The sequence below is a fragment of the Rattus norvegicus genome, chromosome 4, assembly GCF_036323735.1.
Source record: "Rattus norvegicus strain BN/NHsdMcwi chromosome 4, GRCr8, whole genome shotgun sequence".
NCBI lineage: Eukaryota > Metazoa > Chordata > Mammalia > Rodentia > Muridae > Rattus > Rattus norvegicus.
The window spans coordinates 13,228,407-13,242,290 of record NC_086022.1 but is presented as its reverse complement, the minus strand read 5'-3'; the positions used below and the strand labels follow the sequence as shown (position 1 = coordinate 13,242,290).

Genomic DNA, 13,884 nt, shown 5'->3' with positions numbered 1-13,884 from the left:
CTTCTAGTCTGTTGCTCTGTGTGTTTGTATTTATGTTATGTCAGTAATATTCTGCTTTGGTTCATGTGCCAAGTTTTTGAAAACCAAAATATATGTGATGTTTTGCTTTTGCTTAATAAGAATGATTTTATGCTGTTTATAAAATTTCAAACATACCTGCTTATTAGAAGACCCTTCCCACATTGAGATGGAATCTCTGATTTGTATGCATTCACCTTAGTGCTTTCCATGACCACATAAAAATGTGTCGTCTGTGAGTTACTGTTATGACAAGTCCTTAAGGTTCTCTTTTCTCAACTTTGTCACCAACATCTCCATTTCTTCAAGCTGCAGTTGTGCCTCATATAACAATTCTTCCACCGTACTACACAAGGATCATGAATTGTGTATGCTGCAGACTGTCTGAATCTACTCCAAAATGGACACAGCCAGCATGGCGCTCTCTCTCAGTCTCTGTCTCTGTCTCTGTCTCTGTCTCTCTCTCTCTCTCTCTCTCTCACACACACACACACACACACACACACTCTGCCTTTGTCTCTCACAGTGTGTGTGGTAACAAAGAGATGAGATTAAAAACAAATTCTTCCTTGTTTCTTTTTACTCTCTGGTGCTGTCTTGAACCTGCTTCTGATGGAGAACTAGAAACACGTGATGGAAAGGAATAACCAGGAATGGTATATATATATATATATATATATATATATATATATATATATATATATATATATATATATGCCTAGAATAATTCTGAGTTCTTTTATTTCTAACATTTCCAAGAATAGCTACATTGCGATTGTGGTGGCCAGAGAATGCAAATGTTAACTTTAATATATCTAGGAATAAAAAAATTGCATTAAAAGAAACAAATTCTGACCTTTGAAGATTAAAATTCACTCTGGCAAATGACCTTACAGATGACACTATGGCTCCTCTTGTTGGCCCTCACAGGTGAATGACATGTCCCCTGTGTAGTGTGGGGGGATCACCACCCCATGGATGGTAAAAATCGATAGTAGTACACCAAGCAGCATTTCGAAGGAAAGACTCCATATTTATTTGGGGGACTGGGAGTGAACTATTGAGTGACTTAGTCCTTGTGATGGACTGAAAGGGCAAGCTGTATTGCTAGAGGGGAAAAGTAAGCAGATTCATGAAGTCGTTACTTCAGAGGGACGAGCTAGGTGGTATTACATAGACAGGTACTTCTGTTTTCCTGAGAGGAAACACTAACTAGGAAAGGAATCTCTTTGTCACATGGTCAAAATTTCATGAAAATGTAAGATGGTTTTGGCTTCCCTACTATGGGGATTTGACTAGGTTTGGATCCCATATGCTCACGTGTTCAAATACTTGGTCCTAGAAGTGACAATATTAGGAGGTGTGGCCTTGTTGGAGTAGGTATGGTCTAATTGGAGGAAGTGCTTCACTGTGGGGGTGGGCCTTCAGCTCCTATGCTTAAGCTCCACCCAATTCAAAAGAGTGAGTCCCCGCTTGGCTGCCTTCGGATCAAGATGCAGAATTCTCAGCTACTTCTCCACCGCCATGTCTTCCTGGGCTCTGTCATGCTTCCTTTTATGATGATAATGGACTGAATTATGAAATCGTAAGCCAACTCCAATTAAATGTTGTGCCTCACAAGAGTTGCCTTGGTCATGTTGTCTCTTCACAGCAATAAAACCCTAAGGCATCTACCAAGTTTCATGTGGTCTTGGCAACAAGTTATAACTCAGCAAATATGAGCTGAGCTGAGGAGTGAGCTTGCTAATGGCAGCTAGTAGTTATTAACTGGGCTGTCTGGGTAGCTGGCTGCTGTGCTCGTTATTTTTTTTTCAGCTTCATACAAACTAGAGTCCCAAGGGAAGACAGAGCCTCTGTTGAGGAACTGCTTCTGTTAGATTGGTCTGTAGGCATGACTATGGGGGTACTGTCTTGACAAATATGCAAGAACCCAGCCTATTGTGGGCAGTGCCAGCCCTGGGTAAGTCCTTTTGGGCTGTATAAGAAAGCAAGCTTAGCAAGCCATTAGAAAACAAGACAGAAAGCAACATTTCTCCAATCTTTTCTTCAATCCCCACTTCAAGTTCCTTCCCTCACACCCCACCTCTGCTTCCCTCAGTGATTGACTGTTACTGGACAAATAAACCAAATAAATACTTTTGTCTACACATTTTTTGATGTCAATATTTTATCATAGTAACAGAGAAACAAACTAGAGAAACTACTTAAAACATCAGTATGATACAGGACCTCTTTTTTTCTTTTTCATATTTAATGTCCACTGTATTAGAACACCTGGCAATAGTCTTTTGATTTTTTTGTCTTGAAAACATATTTATATTGCTTTAAGACTCAAGCATCAAAGCCCTCCTCTACCTCTCCAGTCTGTAGATTCTCAGTCTTTTCCTCTCTAAGTAGCTCTTGAGCCACATCTCTAAAACTCTTCTGCATCTAAAAACACCCAATTGTGATTCACTTTATACTCTACTTTGTACTGTCTGTGAAAGACAATCTCAAAATGCACCGTCAAAATTAACTTTTGATAACTCAGAGTTAATGTTGAATGTTTGTTCCCTCCTGCTTTAGGTCTCCTGGGCTCAGAAGGCTGGCAGCTTTGCATGATATTGGCTTACCCAGTGCCACCTCATAAGATATGGCACTGGCCTATAGTGTCTGTATGCTCATCAGATAGGGTGCCCAGTATTTGTGATAACCAGATACAGGACCTCTTTAACTCCACCATGAGCATGAAGTTTGGGGGCAGATAATGTCAGTAATGAAGGGAAATTGTAATACCATACATTTGAGTCTGTTTTTTCTCTTGTGTCATGGCTTCATCAGGGAAATGAAGCCTGTGGGAGGTAGGGATTAAGGGATGTGGCCCAAAGAGCTGGTTTGTACTGTTGTGAAGACCAGGTAGGTAAGTGTCACATCTATAGCTCATGCTCTAGGAAAGACTACACTAGATTATGAGCACATGTGTTTCTCTGGAACAGTCACCACTTACTTCAAAGAGGAGCTTCTCTGATGAGGGGTGAGAGCTACATTTACCTGTGGACATAAGCAGAGAACAAGTGATCGGCTAGTGCCCATCCCCAGATGATTCATCTACAACACAACCCCTACATCTAAGGCTCAAGGTCCATCTCAGAAAAGGGGAGGATGGATTGTAAAAGCCAGAAGACCAGGATGTCTTCTGTGAAATAGTAATTTAGGAGAAAGAGGAGGGAGGAAGAGGAGGACAAGGAGAGAGTAGGATGAGTTGTCTGATTATAATCAAAATACATTGTAGCAAATTCTCAAGGAAATCATGAAATGTTTGTTATACTGGACAAAGCAATAAAAAAATAATAAAATCTTACTTCACGTGCCTGGGTCAGGGGCAGCACTAGAACACACTTCTCTGTGTGTTACAGCGGTAAATGTAGTGTTTGTCCTTACTTCAACAAGTGATGGCTGCTTCAAGCCTTAACCTCTGTTTCTTCATACCACTGAGCGGGGCACTGAGTCCTGTTGTTTCGAATATCCAGCTCCTGGTGTGAGGGCATAGGTAGGCTTGACTGTGCCAATTCCATAACAGTTGAGTGGTAAATGTGCAGCAGGATTGGGTGCCTTTCACTGGGCTGCTGCTGAAGGTCCTAGACTCCAGAAGCTTGGCTTTGAGTGTGTCAGTTGTAAGGGTAAGCACGAATCTCCATCCCGTTAGAAAGAGTGATATTTTGGCTGGGCTGCTGTTCTTGGGTTCCTGGAAATATTTTACTGGTGTGGGTCCTTTCCTTTCTTGTAAGTTCTTGTTCCTTATTTAGAGCTCAGACACGTGGAGCCTCTCCTCTGTGTGTGGCACAAGCTCCCACACTGTGTGGTGGCTGGCAGCGTAATGATCCTTTTGCAATGGTGGCAGTTCGTAAAAATGATTTAAATTTGTTGCTACTGATAGACATAGATGAATTCCCATGCAGGGTTATGGATCACCGAGAAAAAAAGACCAAGACAATGCCACACAGCCAGGGAGTGACAGGAGCATCCCCTGTTAGAGGATCTGTGTGGCAGAGCTTCTGAAGACTGGGCTCTGAGGGACCCTATGTTGCCTCCTTCTTTACTGGAGCAACACACTGGATGGTTATTGCCCTAAAAATAATGATTTTACCTTAAGAATATTTTCAGCTCCTTGGGAGCAATATTAAATACCTGAGTGTATCAATGAGGAATTTACTTACCAGCGAGAATGAGACATTAGTTATCTGGAGATGAAAAGACTTTTGGAAAGTTAGACTTTATGTCATTTTACGAATGAAAACTGAAACTTAAAAATTTTTATTTACTCTTCTATATGTCACCGTTAGTTGGTTTCAGCAATTGAAAGACAGATACTAAGGGGGTTAATTTTCTAGATACAGATCTTCTCACTCAGAATGACTCAACAAAAGTGATTAAAGGACAGGATGGCTTGGTGTGGTCCTCTCTCTAAAACTGACCCAGACAGATCATCCATGGTGCCAATCCTCTGATGTATGAAGGTTTCTGAGTCTTTCACATAGTGACAGCGCCTGCACCGCCAGTGTGGGAATATTGGGCATAGATCTGGGGATTGAAAGAAAACACGTGCACGGGTCACCCATTTTCAGAGAGTGCCACCAAGGCTTTATTGAGATTTCCTTATATACCCGAGGCAAAAGCCGTGGAAAACAACAAGGCAGGTGAAAATCCCCAACCAGGAAAACAGGAAAAGTCTGTGTGGTGGAAAGTTCCGGGCCCAATCAGGGGCATAAACAACTTCTTAGCAACAACAAGCTGGAAGGCTAGGTGGGGAGGAAGGGTGTCATGGAAAGTCCTGGTCCCAAATCAGGGGCTAAGAGCAGCTGCCAAGGGTGTAAACAACTTCTTACTATAGCAGGCTAAAAGGCTCAGCGAGGGGGAAGGGAAACACCCCAAGGTAGGGCCTGACAATTCCCCCTCTTTTATTTTTTTTAAAGTAGCGCCTATCTTAGGATCAATCTGGAGTTCCAAAACTCTCTTTCCCATTTCTGAAAACCCTGCCAGCCTCAGGGTTTCTGTCTTAGGTGAGTATGGTCCCAGAAGGTTGCCCGTCTTTGGCTAACCACTTGTCATATAAACTGAGCCTAATTTGGGCTGATGGATTATTCCCAGTCAATGAAAACCAAACCTGTTTGGTTTCAGCCTGAGACTGGATCTGTTGGTACTTTAAAATAGCCCAGGGGCAGCTGCTAAGAGCGAGCAATCAAGATAAGCATTCAAATCCCCAACAGCCTTGCTGCTATTAAGGACCTTAACAGGGGTTACACACATCGAATGATAAAGGTAGAACAAGACATAACATGGGTTTTCCAGAGGAAGTCCAATAGAGAGCAGTTTGTTGGTTGAGATTAAAAATGACCAACTGAATCTGAATTTTAACGCTATTCTGTACAGTCAATGTCGTGGTGACTTTTCCAGGGCGTATCCGCAGTCCCAACGATAGCTGTCAATTGAGATATGGCCACACCAACCACTGCAGCAGTGGTGGCTGAAATGGCGATGGCAGCAGTGGTGGCTGAAATGGCGATGGCAGCAATGACTGTCACAGTAATGCCAGAAGTCTCTTTTATGCCTGTAGAGTTCCACTGGGAATCAGCCTTCATCCAGAGGTATGGAGATCACACCAGGAACTCAAACAATCCATGCAGAATCTTCCTGTTCCCAGCAACTGGTCAGTAGGATAGGACCTGGAAGAACAATTGAGAATCTCCTCCCTTGACACTGCCTTAGTCCTATTCCGAACCAAAAAGAAAAAGGGCTGCCAACACGCGTGGCACAGATTTTTTTCTCTTAATTGGGCAAAAATGTAGGGAGGTATCAAAAATGGCAAGGGGCAGTACTTAGAGGTTCAAGCCAGCACCTATGTGCTGGTCTAGAAGGCAGATAACTATCATTTCTAATAAGGCTAATGGGGTACAAAATATCTCTCAATCCTATTAACACTAGCATTGGTAACAGAAATATTAAAATCAGCTATGGAAACATTACTAAAAGTAAACATGAATGACAAAAGGAGCTATTTAACGAGGCTTTATAAAAATCTTAACAAAACATAGACTATCTTTTAAGATGAAAAGTAAGGTTAAGAATCATTCGTTTTACCTTTGTGTGAGCTGCCATTTTACCTGTTGCGTGGTTTGTTGTAATAACAGCAGGCTGTGCCGTGTTATGTGTTCCCCCTGGCATCAGGATCAGGGAATTCTTCACGAAGCTTTAGTATATCTCCAGGTGGACTGTCATCCACAGGACGCACACAATACTCAGGGACCCAAACAGGGGCCTCAGCATCCTTGGGAAAGATGCAAACTGATCCTCTTACCCTGATTATGATGGGGTCAGGTCCCTTTCAGGCTCCTGAGGCCAGATCTTTCCATTTAACTAAGCCATTATGTCCTCTGTCCTTCCTCCAGTGCCTGTCAGCTGCTGAGAGACCAGCCTTATCCACAATTAAAAAATTTAAGATATAAAGAGTAGTTGATAATTTAGGAGGGGCTTATACTCTCCCTCTTTTATTCTTTCAAGTTGGTTTGGTGAAATGGGTTCGCTCTACAATTTTTTGACCTTGAGAATTGTAAGGGATACCTGCTTTATGAAGAATATCGAAATAAACACAAAATTGTTGAAATGTTTTGCTGGTATATGCTGGTTCATTATCAGTTTTTATTTGCCTAGGCACATTCACAAAGGCAAAGGCTTGTAAACAATGGCTTTTCACATCTTTGATCTTTTCTCCACTGTGAGCAGAAGCAAAGATCAATCCTGAATAGGTATCTATGGACACATGGACATATTTCAATTTCCCAAAAGAAGGTACATGTGTGACATCAATTTGCCAAATGTCATTGGGCATCAATCCTCTAGGATTGACAACCAGACTAGGCGAGGGTATTAACGGAGCACACGAGGAACATAGAGTAACTATCTGAACAGCTTGCTCCTTGGTGCATCCTGTACTATGTTTTAAATATTGTGAATTTATATAAAATTTTCTATGTAATTGAAGGGCCAAATCATAAGAATCAAGACCTGCAGCTACAAATTGTGGCCTAGTATACAGATCAGCAGCAGCATTACCTTCTGCCAAGGGGCCAGCCGATCCAGAATGACCTCTGATGTGCCCTACATAAATAGGCTCTCTGCGTTGCCACAATAACGCCTGCACTTGCAAAAGACAAGAGCAAATAGGAGACACAGGAGCAATATATGCAGCAGTTTCCAAAGGTAAAATAATATTAGATACATAAACATTATCTGTATAAATATTGCAGGGCTCTTCAGGAAACAAGGATAGTGCCAAAGAAGGGCCTTTAATTCAGCCAACTCTGTTGAGGTGGAATCAAGCATCATTTTCTCCACTTTGCCCTCTGAAAGAACCACAGCGTATCCCTTAGAGGAACCATCAGTGAAAACTAATCTAGCCTTACTTAAAGGCTGATTTTTTACTATAGAGGGAAAGATCACAGGATGTAACTTAAAAAACTGACAAATTTTATTTTCAGGATAATGGTTATCAAATTGACTAGTAGTGGAACATGAAAAAATAGACCAATCATCAAAAATTCCAATCAAATTATTTACCTGTTCTTGTTCGTAAGGTAAAATAATAAATTTAGGCTCCACCCCCAAAGACCTGAATACTCATTTTTTTGAGCTTTAAACGTAACTGCATCACTGCCTGATAATAGGCCATCACCACCTTGGCTGGAGAGATCTGAGAATGGACCCATAATAGGGGACCATCCTGCCAAAAAATTCCAGTTGAGGAATGTGAGGATGCAAAAATAATCAAGGAAAAGGGCTTGTTATAATCAATATAATTAAGATGAGCTTTCTCCAAAGCGTCTTGTACTAGTTCTAAATACTTACAGCCTTCAGGTGTTAAAGTTCTTAAAGAAGTTGGAGAAGGTTCTCCCTTCAAAATTTCAAATAATGGTTTTAGCTGTCCTGTACCAAGATGTAACAAGGGACGAAGCCAATTTAGATCTCCTAATAATTTTTGGAAATCATTTAAGGTTTTCAGATTATCTAATCTAATTTTTTATTTTAATGGTTTTATTCCCTTTTGCAATAATTGATTTCCCAAATATTGATAAGGGAAATTCTCTTGTATTTTCTCAGGGGCAAGGACCAATCCTGCTGATCGTAAATTCTCCCGAAGGTCTCCAAAGGCTTCTAGAACCTCACATTTATTGGTCCCTGACAGTAAGATATCATCCATGTAATGAACAATATACAACTGAGGACATTTATCTCTAAGGGGCCTTAGGGCAGCAGCAACATAAATTTGACAAAGGGTGGGGTTATTAGCCATACCCTGAGGTAAAACTACCCAATGAAAACGATGGGCCAGTTCCTTTAAATTAATTGAAGGCACACTGAAGGCAAATCTTTTACAATCTTTAGGGTGCAAAAGGATAGTAAAAAAGCAATCCTTTAAATCAATAATTAACATGAACCAAGATTTAGGAATTGCTACAGGGGAGGGAAGGCCAGGTTGTGTGGTCCCCACAGGTTCCATAGTCTTATTGACTTCTCCAAGATCTTGCAAGAGGCGCCATTTCCCTGATTTTTTCTTGATCACAAAGATAGGAGTATTCCAGGGAGATGTAGATGGACCTATATGTCCTGCTTCAAGTTGTTCCTGCACTAAAAGATGAGCAGCCTCCAATTTCTCTTTGGATAAGGACCACTGCCTAACCCACGCTGGTTAATTAGAATTCCATGCAATGGGTAAAGGTCGAATACTCAGAGGCTGTTTAGCAGGGGCCCTTAAGATAAATTTCCCAGGCCACTCTTGTCCCAGGGATGGTGTATAATGTTTTTCCTCACTAATATTGTAGGATTTTCCCCATAAAACATTTTTTTCCAGCGCCCTACCTGGGCTCCTCCCCATACTTTTCATCATTCTTTGGGCAGGTTGTGTAATCAAGACAGCTCCCATATCATGAAGAACATCCCTTCCCCATAGATTAACAGGAATATTATCGGTGATAAAGGGTTGAAAATATCTTATATGTCCTTCCTCATCTTTTCATTTAAGTATTTTACTACCCTTTTGAGGAGCTGTAGCTGTCCCCACTCCTTGTAAAGTATGTAATGACTAATTACATTTTTAGTTGTTTCTCCTGTTAAAGCAGTTGCAACCAGAAAGTCTGAAAAAGTGTCAATCGTCACAAATAGATCTAGAAACACCAGACTATTGTCTCTAGCTATTACTATTCTGATGATGTAAAGAAAGAGATTATCTAATTGTTCCTATGCAAGGCCCAAAATCTGCCTGGTATATAAATTTATTGTGACTTTGCCCTCACTAAGGGGTCCAGGCAATCCAGTCAGAGTTCTTAAATGGCCTATAAAGGAACAGTACATTTTCTTAAATCAGTTGTATTAGCACAAATAGTTGTAAAAATCAAGGGTTAAAAGTATCTAAAAGAGGAAAATTTTTTAATCAATTATAAACCATAAGCTATACATTGTCTATCAGTATATGAATTGAAAGCTTGATTTTTTTTTAACACTTTAACAAGAGTGGCTACAGCACGTAATTCAATAATCTGTGTTGAAGCAGGGTGAAAGTCAAGAGAATGAACATGTGATCCGATTACATGTGTTGCCTTCTCATTAAATAACCAATTTAATTGCTGGTTGGAATAAGGTATGTTTCATCAGGTTCTTTTTCTAAAATACTTCCTGACTCAATCTTACGATTCTGTACATCTAGCTCTCTTTACTTTCTATAAAGCTATTCAGTCACTCTGCAGTTAATTGTCTAGGGGAATAGAATTTGCATCTCCCTTGGGAATATCAAAGGCTTAAGTCCTCCTGTGGTAAACTTAAGGTAAGGTCTTAGCCAATTAACATATCTTAGAAGCTTTTAAAAATAATTTCAAGTAAACTATATTGAATTTTCTGTGCCACAGTTTGTTTAGGATATAACCAATGTCTCAAATATTGAAAAGGAATATTGAATCTTTTCTGGAGCAGCAGCTACTCCCCAAAATTTAAAGCACGTAAGAGTAAAGGCTTATAGTAAAATTAAAATGTCTATATAATGAATAATATACACTGAAAGATTCAAAGTCTTAGCTTCTTGTATTGAAGCAGTGACAAAAAAATTTTACATCATCTGGGGCCAAAAGTGATTCCTCGAGGCAAAACTTTCCAATGGTGTCACTTCATGGGCTCTCCAAAATTATAAGCACACTCACTAAATGAAAATCTTTCACAATCGCCAGGATGTAAAGAAAGAGCATAAAAACAATCTTTTAAATCTATAGTAATTGTATATGTATTTCTTGAAATAGCAGTTGGAGTGAGCAAACAGGCTGTAATGCTCTTATAAGTTCCATAGCGTCATCAACCTTTCGTAAATCCTGTAACAATCTCCACCTGTTTGATTTTTTTTAAATTACAAATATGTGTGAGTTAGAATCCTGAGCCTGTCTGTGATTGAACTGTAAACTGTGGCCAATGTAACACTGGCAATCATTAACCACAATCTTTAAGTTTCCCTTGTAACACCAGAGCACAACCATAACTTTGGAAAGCAAAACTCAACCTCCAACAAACCATCTATTCTCCAAAATCCAGTCTCTCCAAAACACCAAGTCCATTCCCCATGCTCCAAAGTTTGACTGCCAATTCTTGCATATGAACAAACGATGGTGTGGGCTCTAATTCCTCAACAAAGATGCATTGCCCTAAATTCTTTTATAAGTGTGGTTTCTAGGATAACAATTATATTAAAATATTATTCCAATTTAGACCTGTTTCCCTGGCTTGGCTCATGCCACGTGTTGTCTAAAATTACTCCATCTGAATTATGAGGTTTAAGCCAACTTTATGTTACCAATGTTACAAATTTTTAACCATACCCTATAACTTAAAAGCCAGTAACCTATAACCAAGACATGTAGAGCATATTATACATTTAAAACCAATCAGAAACAAAAAATGAAGTGGCTACACATTATCTTTAATATTTAGATCAATCACCATTTTTACTTTTTCTAGCTGTAGTTTTAAGAGAAACACCTTGTCACCTGTTGAGTCCAATAATCAGAGTCAAAGATTTTTCTAAGAGAAACAGCCATCAGTTCCATTACCATAGATGCTGTGAAACTCCTGGTGCCTTTAGGATTGGCTAGTGTAAACATTTAGCCAGCCCCCTGGGGAGCTTGCCCAGTGGACTTAGGCTCCTAGCTACAGATGCAGGGCTCCAAAAGACAATTGAAACTGCTTTTTGTTTATTTGTTCCTTTCTTGAAAGGAGTTAAAACTACATCAATGGGTGAATCAACCAGCATTTAAAGTTTTAACCATTTTTTTTTCTTTTAAACACAAAACATTCAAGCAACGAGAAGAAAAACCCAGACATAAATTGACATACATGGACATCTTGGTGCACCAAGGACAGACAATAGACATAGAGGAAAAGAACTAGATGGTGTCCCACCAAAGGGACCCAGATATCCTACCTAAAGGACCCAGAACCAGAAATAAGCACTTCTCCAAGAGGAGCCAGCAAGGAGGCAAGATGTCTCCCACCTTCTTCTGTCCCCAGGAGAGCTCCAAAAAAGCTTAAGCTCATTTTCTTCTTTTGCCAAAGCATCTGTGGAGAGTTCGGGAGGACTGTTTTTCTCAACCCCATTCTCTCTCTTGTCTAGGATGTAAACTGTCTCTAGTCAGGGTCCAAAGACTAAAAGCATCTATGAGAATTGACTTTGCTTCTCTAGACTTTAGCATAACTCTAAAAGAACACATACACAAAAACATTTTACCATTATTACCTTGTCCTTTTTCACACTTTTTTTTTTTTTTTGGAGCTAAGGACTGAACCCAGGGCCTTGTGGTTGCTAGGCAAGTGCTCTACCACTGAGCTAAATCCCCAATCACCTTGTCCCTTTTAACCTGTTTCCAATCCAGAATATTAAAACCGCCACTAGCTATAAACCAAGGACTGACTTGTTCTATAGTTTTAACAAAATCTTGGGCTATCTTTACCTTAATACCAGTACCTTGTTGTTTGAGTAAACTTACAAGCTGATCTATGACCAATAACTTGTAGTTCCCATGGCTAAGGCAAAACCTTTGTAGTGCTACTTACTTTTAGCTTTGCCCTGTGGTCACCCCTTGTCCCCAATACATTCCACTTCTTTGCCGGCCGGCCTTTTGGAATGATCCCGTCAGGTTGTCCCCTCTTTCCCGATCTTGGTGGAACCTCCAAATGACGGCGCCTGCCACCAGTGTGTGCATATCAGGCATAGATCTGCGGGATTGAAAGAAAACACGTATACGGGTCACCAGTTTTCAGAGAGTGAAACCAAGGCTTTACCCAAGGCAAAAGCCGTGGAAAACAACAAGGCAGGTGAAAATCCCCAACCAGGAAAACAGGAAAAGTCTGTGTGGTGGAAAGTTCGGGCTCAATCGGGGGCATAAACAACTTCTTAGCAACAACAAGTTGGAAGGCTGGGTGGGGAGGAAGGGTGTCATGGAAAATCTCGGCCTCAAATCAGGGGCTAAGAGCAGCTGCCAAGGGTGTAAACAACTTCTTGCTATAGCAGGCTTTAAAAGGCTCAGCGAGGGGGAAGGGAAACACCCCAAGGTAAGGCCCGACAACATAGGGATCCATGAGAATGCTCAATCTGTACGAGAAAAAGAATTCTACCCTAGCACAGTGTTCCCATACCCAAGCCTAGAACCTTCTGCTCAAGCTGGCCTATCTCTCAGACATAATAGGGTCAGGTTTATTTCTTAATGTGGTATAGTGTGCTGAGTATGTGAGCTATTGTGGATCTTTCATTCATGTGATTTCATTTTCCCAACAGTTTTGCCAGTATTTATTATATTATAAAACCAATGCTGAGACCAGAAAGTAACAAGTCCAAATATCGAGGGACAGAACTCTCTTCAAACTCAGAACAGTTTGGCTCTCAGGATTTCCTCTCTTCGTTGTTCTATATGACAAGGGCTTTCTGGATGGTTAGCCACAAGACTGGTCACAGGAGATGGGTCATGGGACAAGGAACATTTTGAAGGGATTGAAAAGGTAAACCTGGGAAGTTGCCAAGAGCAAGAAGCCATGTCTAATCTGCTCCATCTCCTCTTACTCAGCTCAAGTGTTACCTCTCTATATGTGGCTTTACTGCGCATGCCCAGCAGTTAGCGCCTGACCCCCCTGCACTTGCTATGATCTCCCATGTGCCTGTAATCACACCTCCTATGCTTTATGTGGCTGGCACTGAACCTTAAGGAATCCATCTGACAAAGGCACCCAGATACCTCTCAGAGAAGTGGAGGGAGGAGTCTGAGGAGGTGATGTAGAGGCCAGGCAGTAGCTAACTGGACTTAGAGACGAGCTTCCTGTTTCTTCGTTAGCCGTAGGAGAGACTCAGTGTGCACGCCGAGAGATAGGCATGTGGTGAAAAAGCCCGCACTTTGTAGCTGTTGTGTTTTCAGGATTAGCAAGCTTGGGTGGTGATTTTGTTATTCTGAGAATATGTTTTTTATGTGTGTGTGCGCGTGCGTGCCTGCACGTGCACATTTAAAACATTTACATACATTCTTGCCAAAAATGCATTGAGAGAAAGACACTGAGGCAGAGTGAGACATAAGGAGATCACTGCTGGGAAGGTTCAAAAGAATCCACACTTCATCTCTAAGCCCGGGAGCCACAGACTATACAGCTCACAGTTCAAATCCCTTTCACAGTCTGTCTTCCTGAGTTAAGCTAGTTAGTTATATGTGTTTTCATTATCAAAAATAAAATCAAAAGGAAGCTATTTGGTGGCATAAAGAAAGAAGGTGGAATTCCCCTTTGCTGAGCCACGCCCCTTCACTAACGCGCTGCCTA

The 13,884-nt window shown here is 40.9% G+C and overlaps 1 protein-coding gene and 1 long non-coding RNA gene across 5 annotated transcripts in view; one reads left to right on the top strand and one right to left on the bottom strand.

Annotated features, from left to right (window-relative positions):
* The window catches only part of Lhfpl3 (LHFPL tetraspan subfamily member 3), a 542,908-nt gene that overhangs the window by 29,149 nt on the left and 499,875 nt on the right, over positions 1 to 13,884 (top strand). For 2 of the 4 annotated variants that reach the window (XM_039108983.2, XM_039108985.2), the window contains exon 2: positions 8,152 to 8,235. The exons of the other annotated variants lie outside the window; for them this stretch is intronic. In XM_039108983.2, coding sequence (XP_038964911.1) covers positions 8,152 to 8,235 — 84 coding nt within the window. The remainder of the gene's footprint in view (positions 1 to 8,151; positions 8,236 to 13,884) is intronic. 4 annotated transcript variants of the gene reach the window in all.
* On the bottom strand, positions 4,616 to 12,529 carry LOC134486548 (uncharacterized). The gene is made up of 2 exons (XR_010065745.1): positions 12,139 to 12,529; positions 4,616 to 6,322 (listed from the first exon to the last, which is right to left on the bottom strand). It is a non-coding gene; the product is annotated as an uncharacterized LOC134486548 (long non-coding RNA).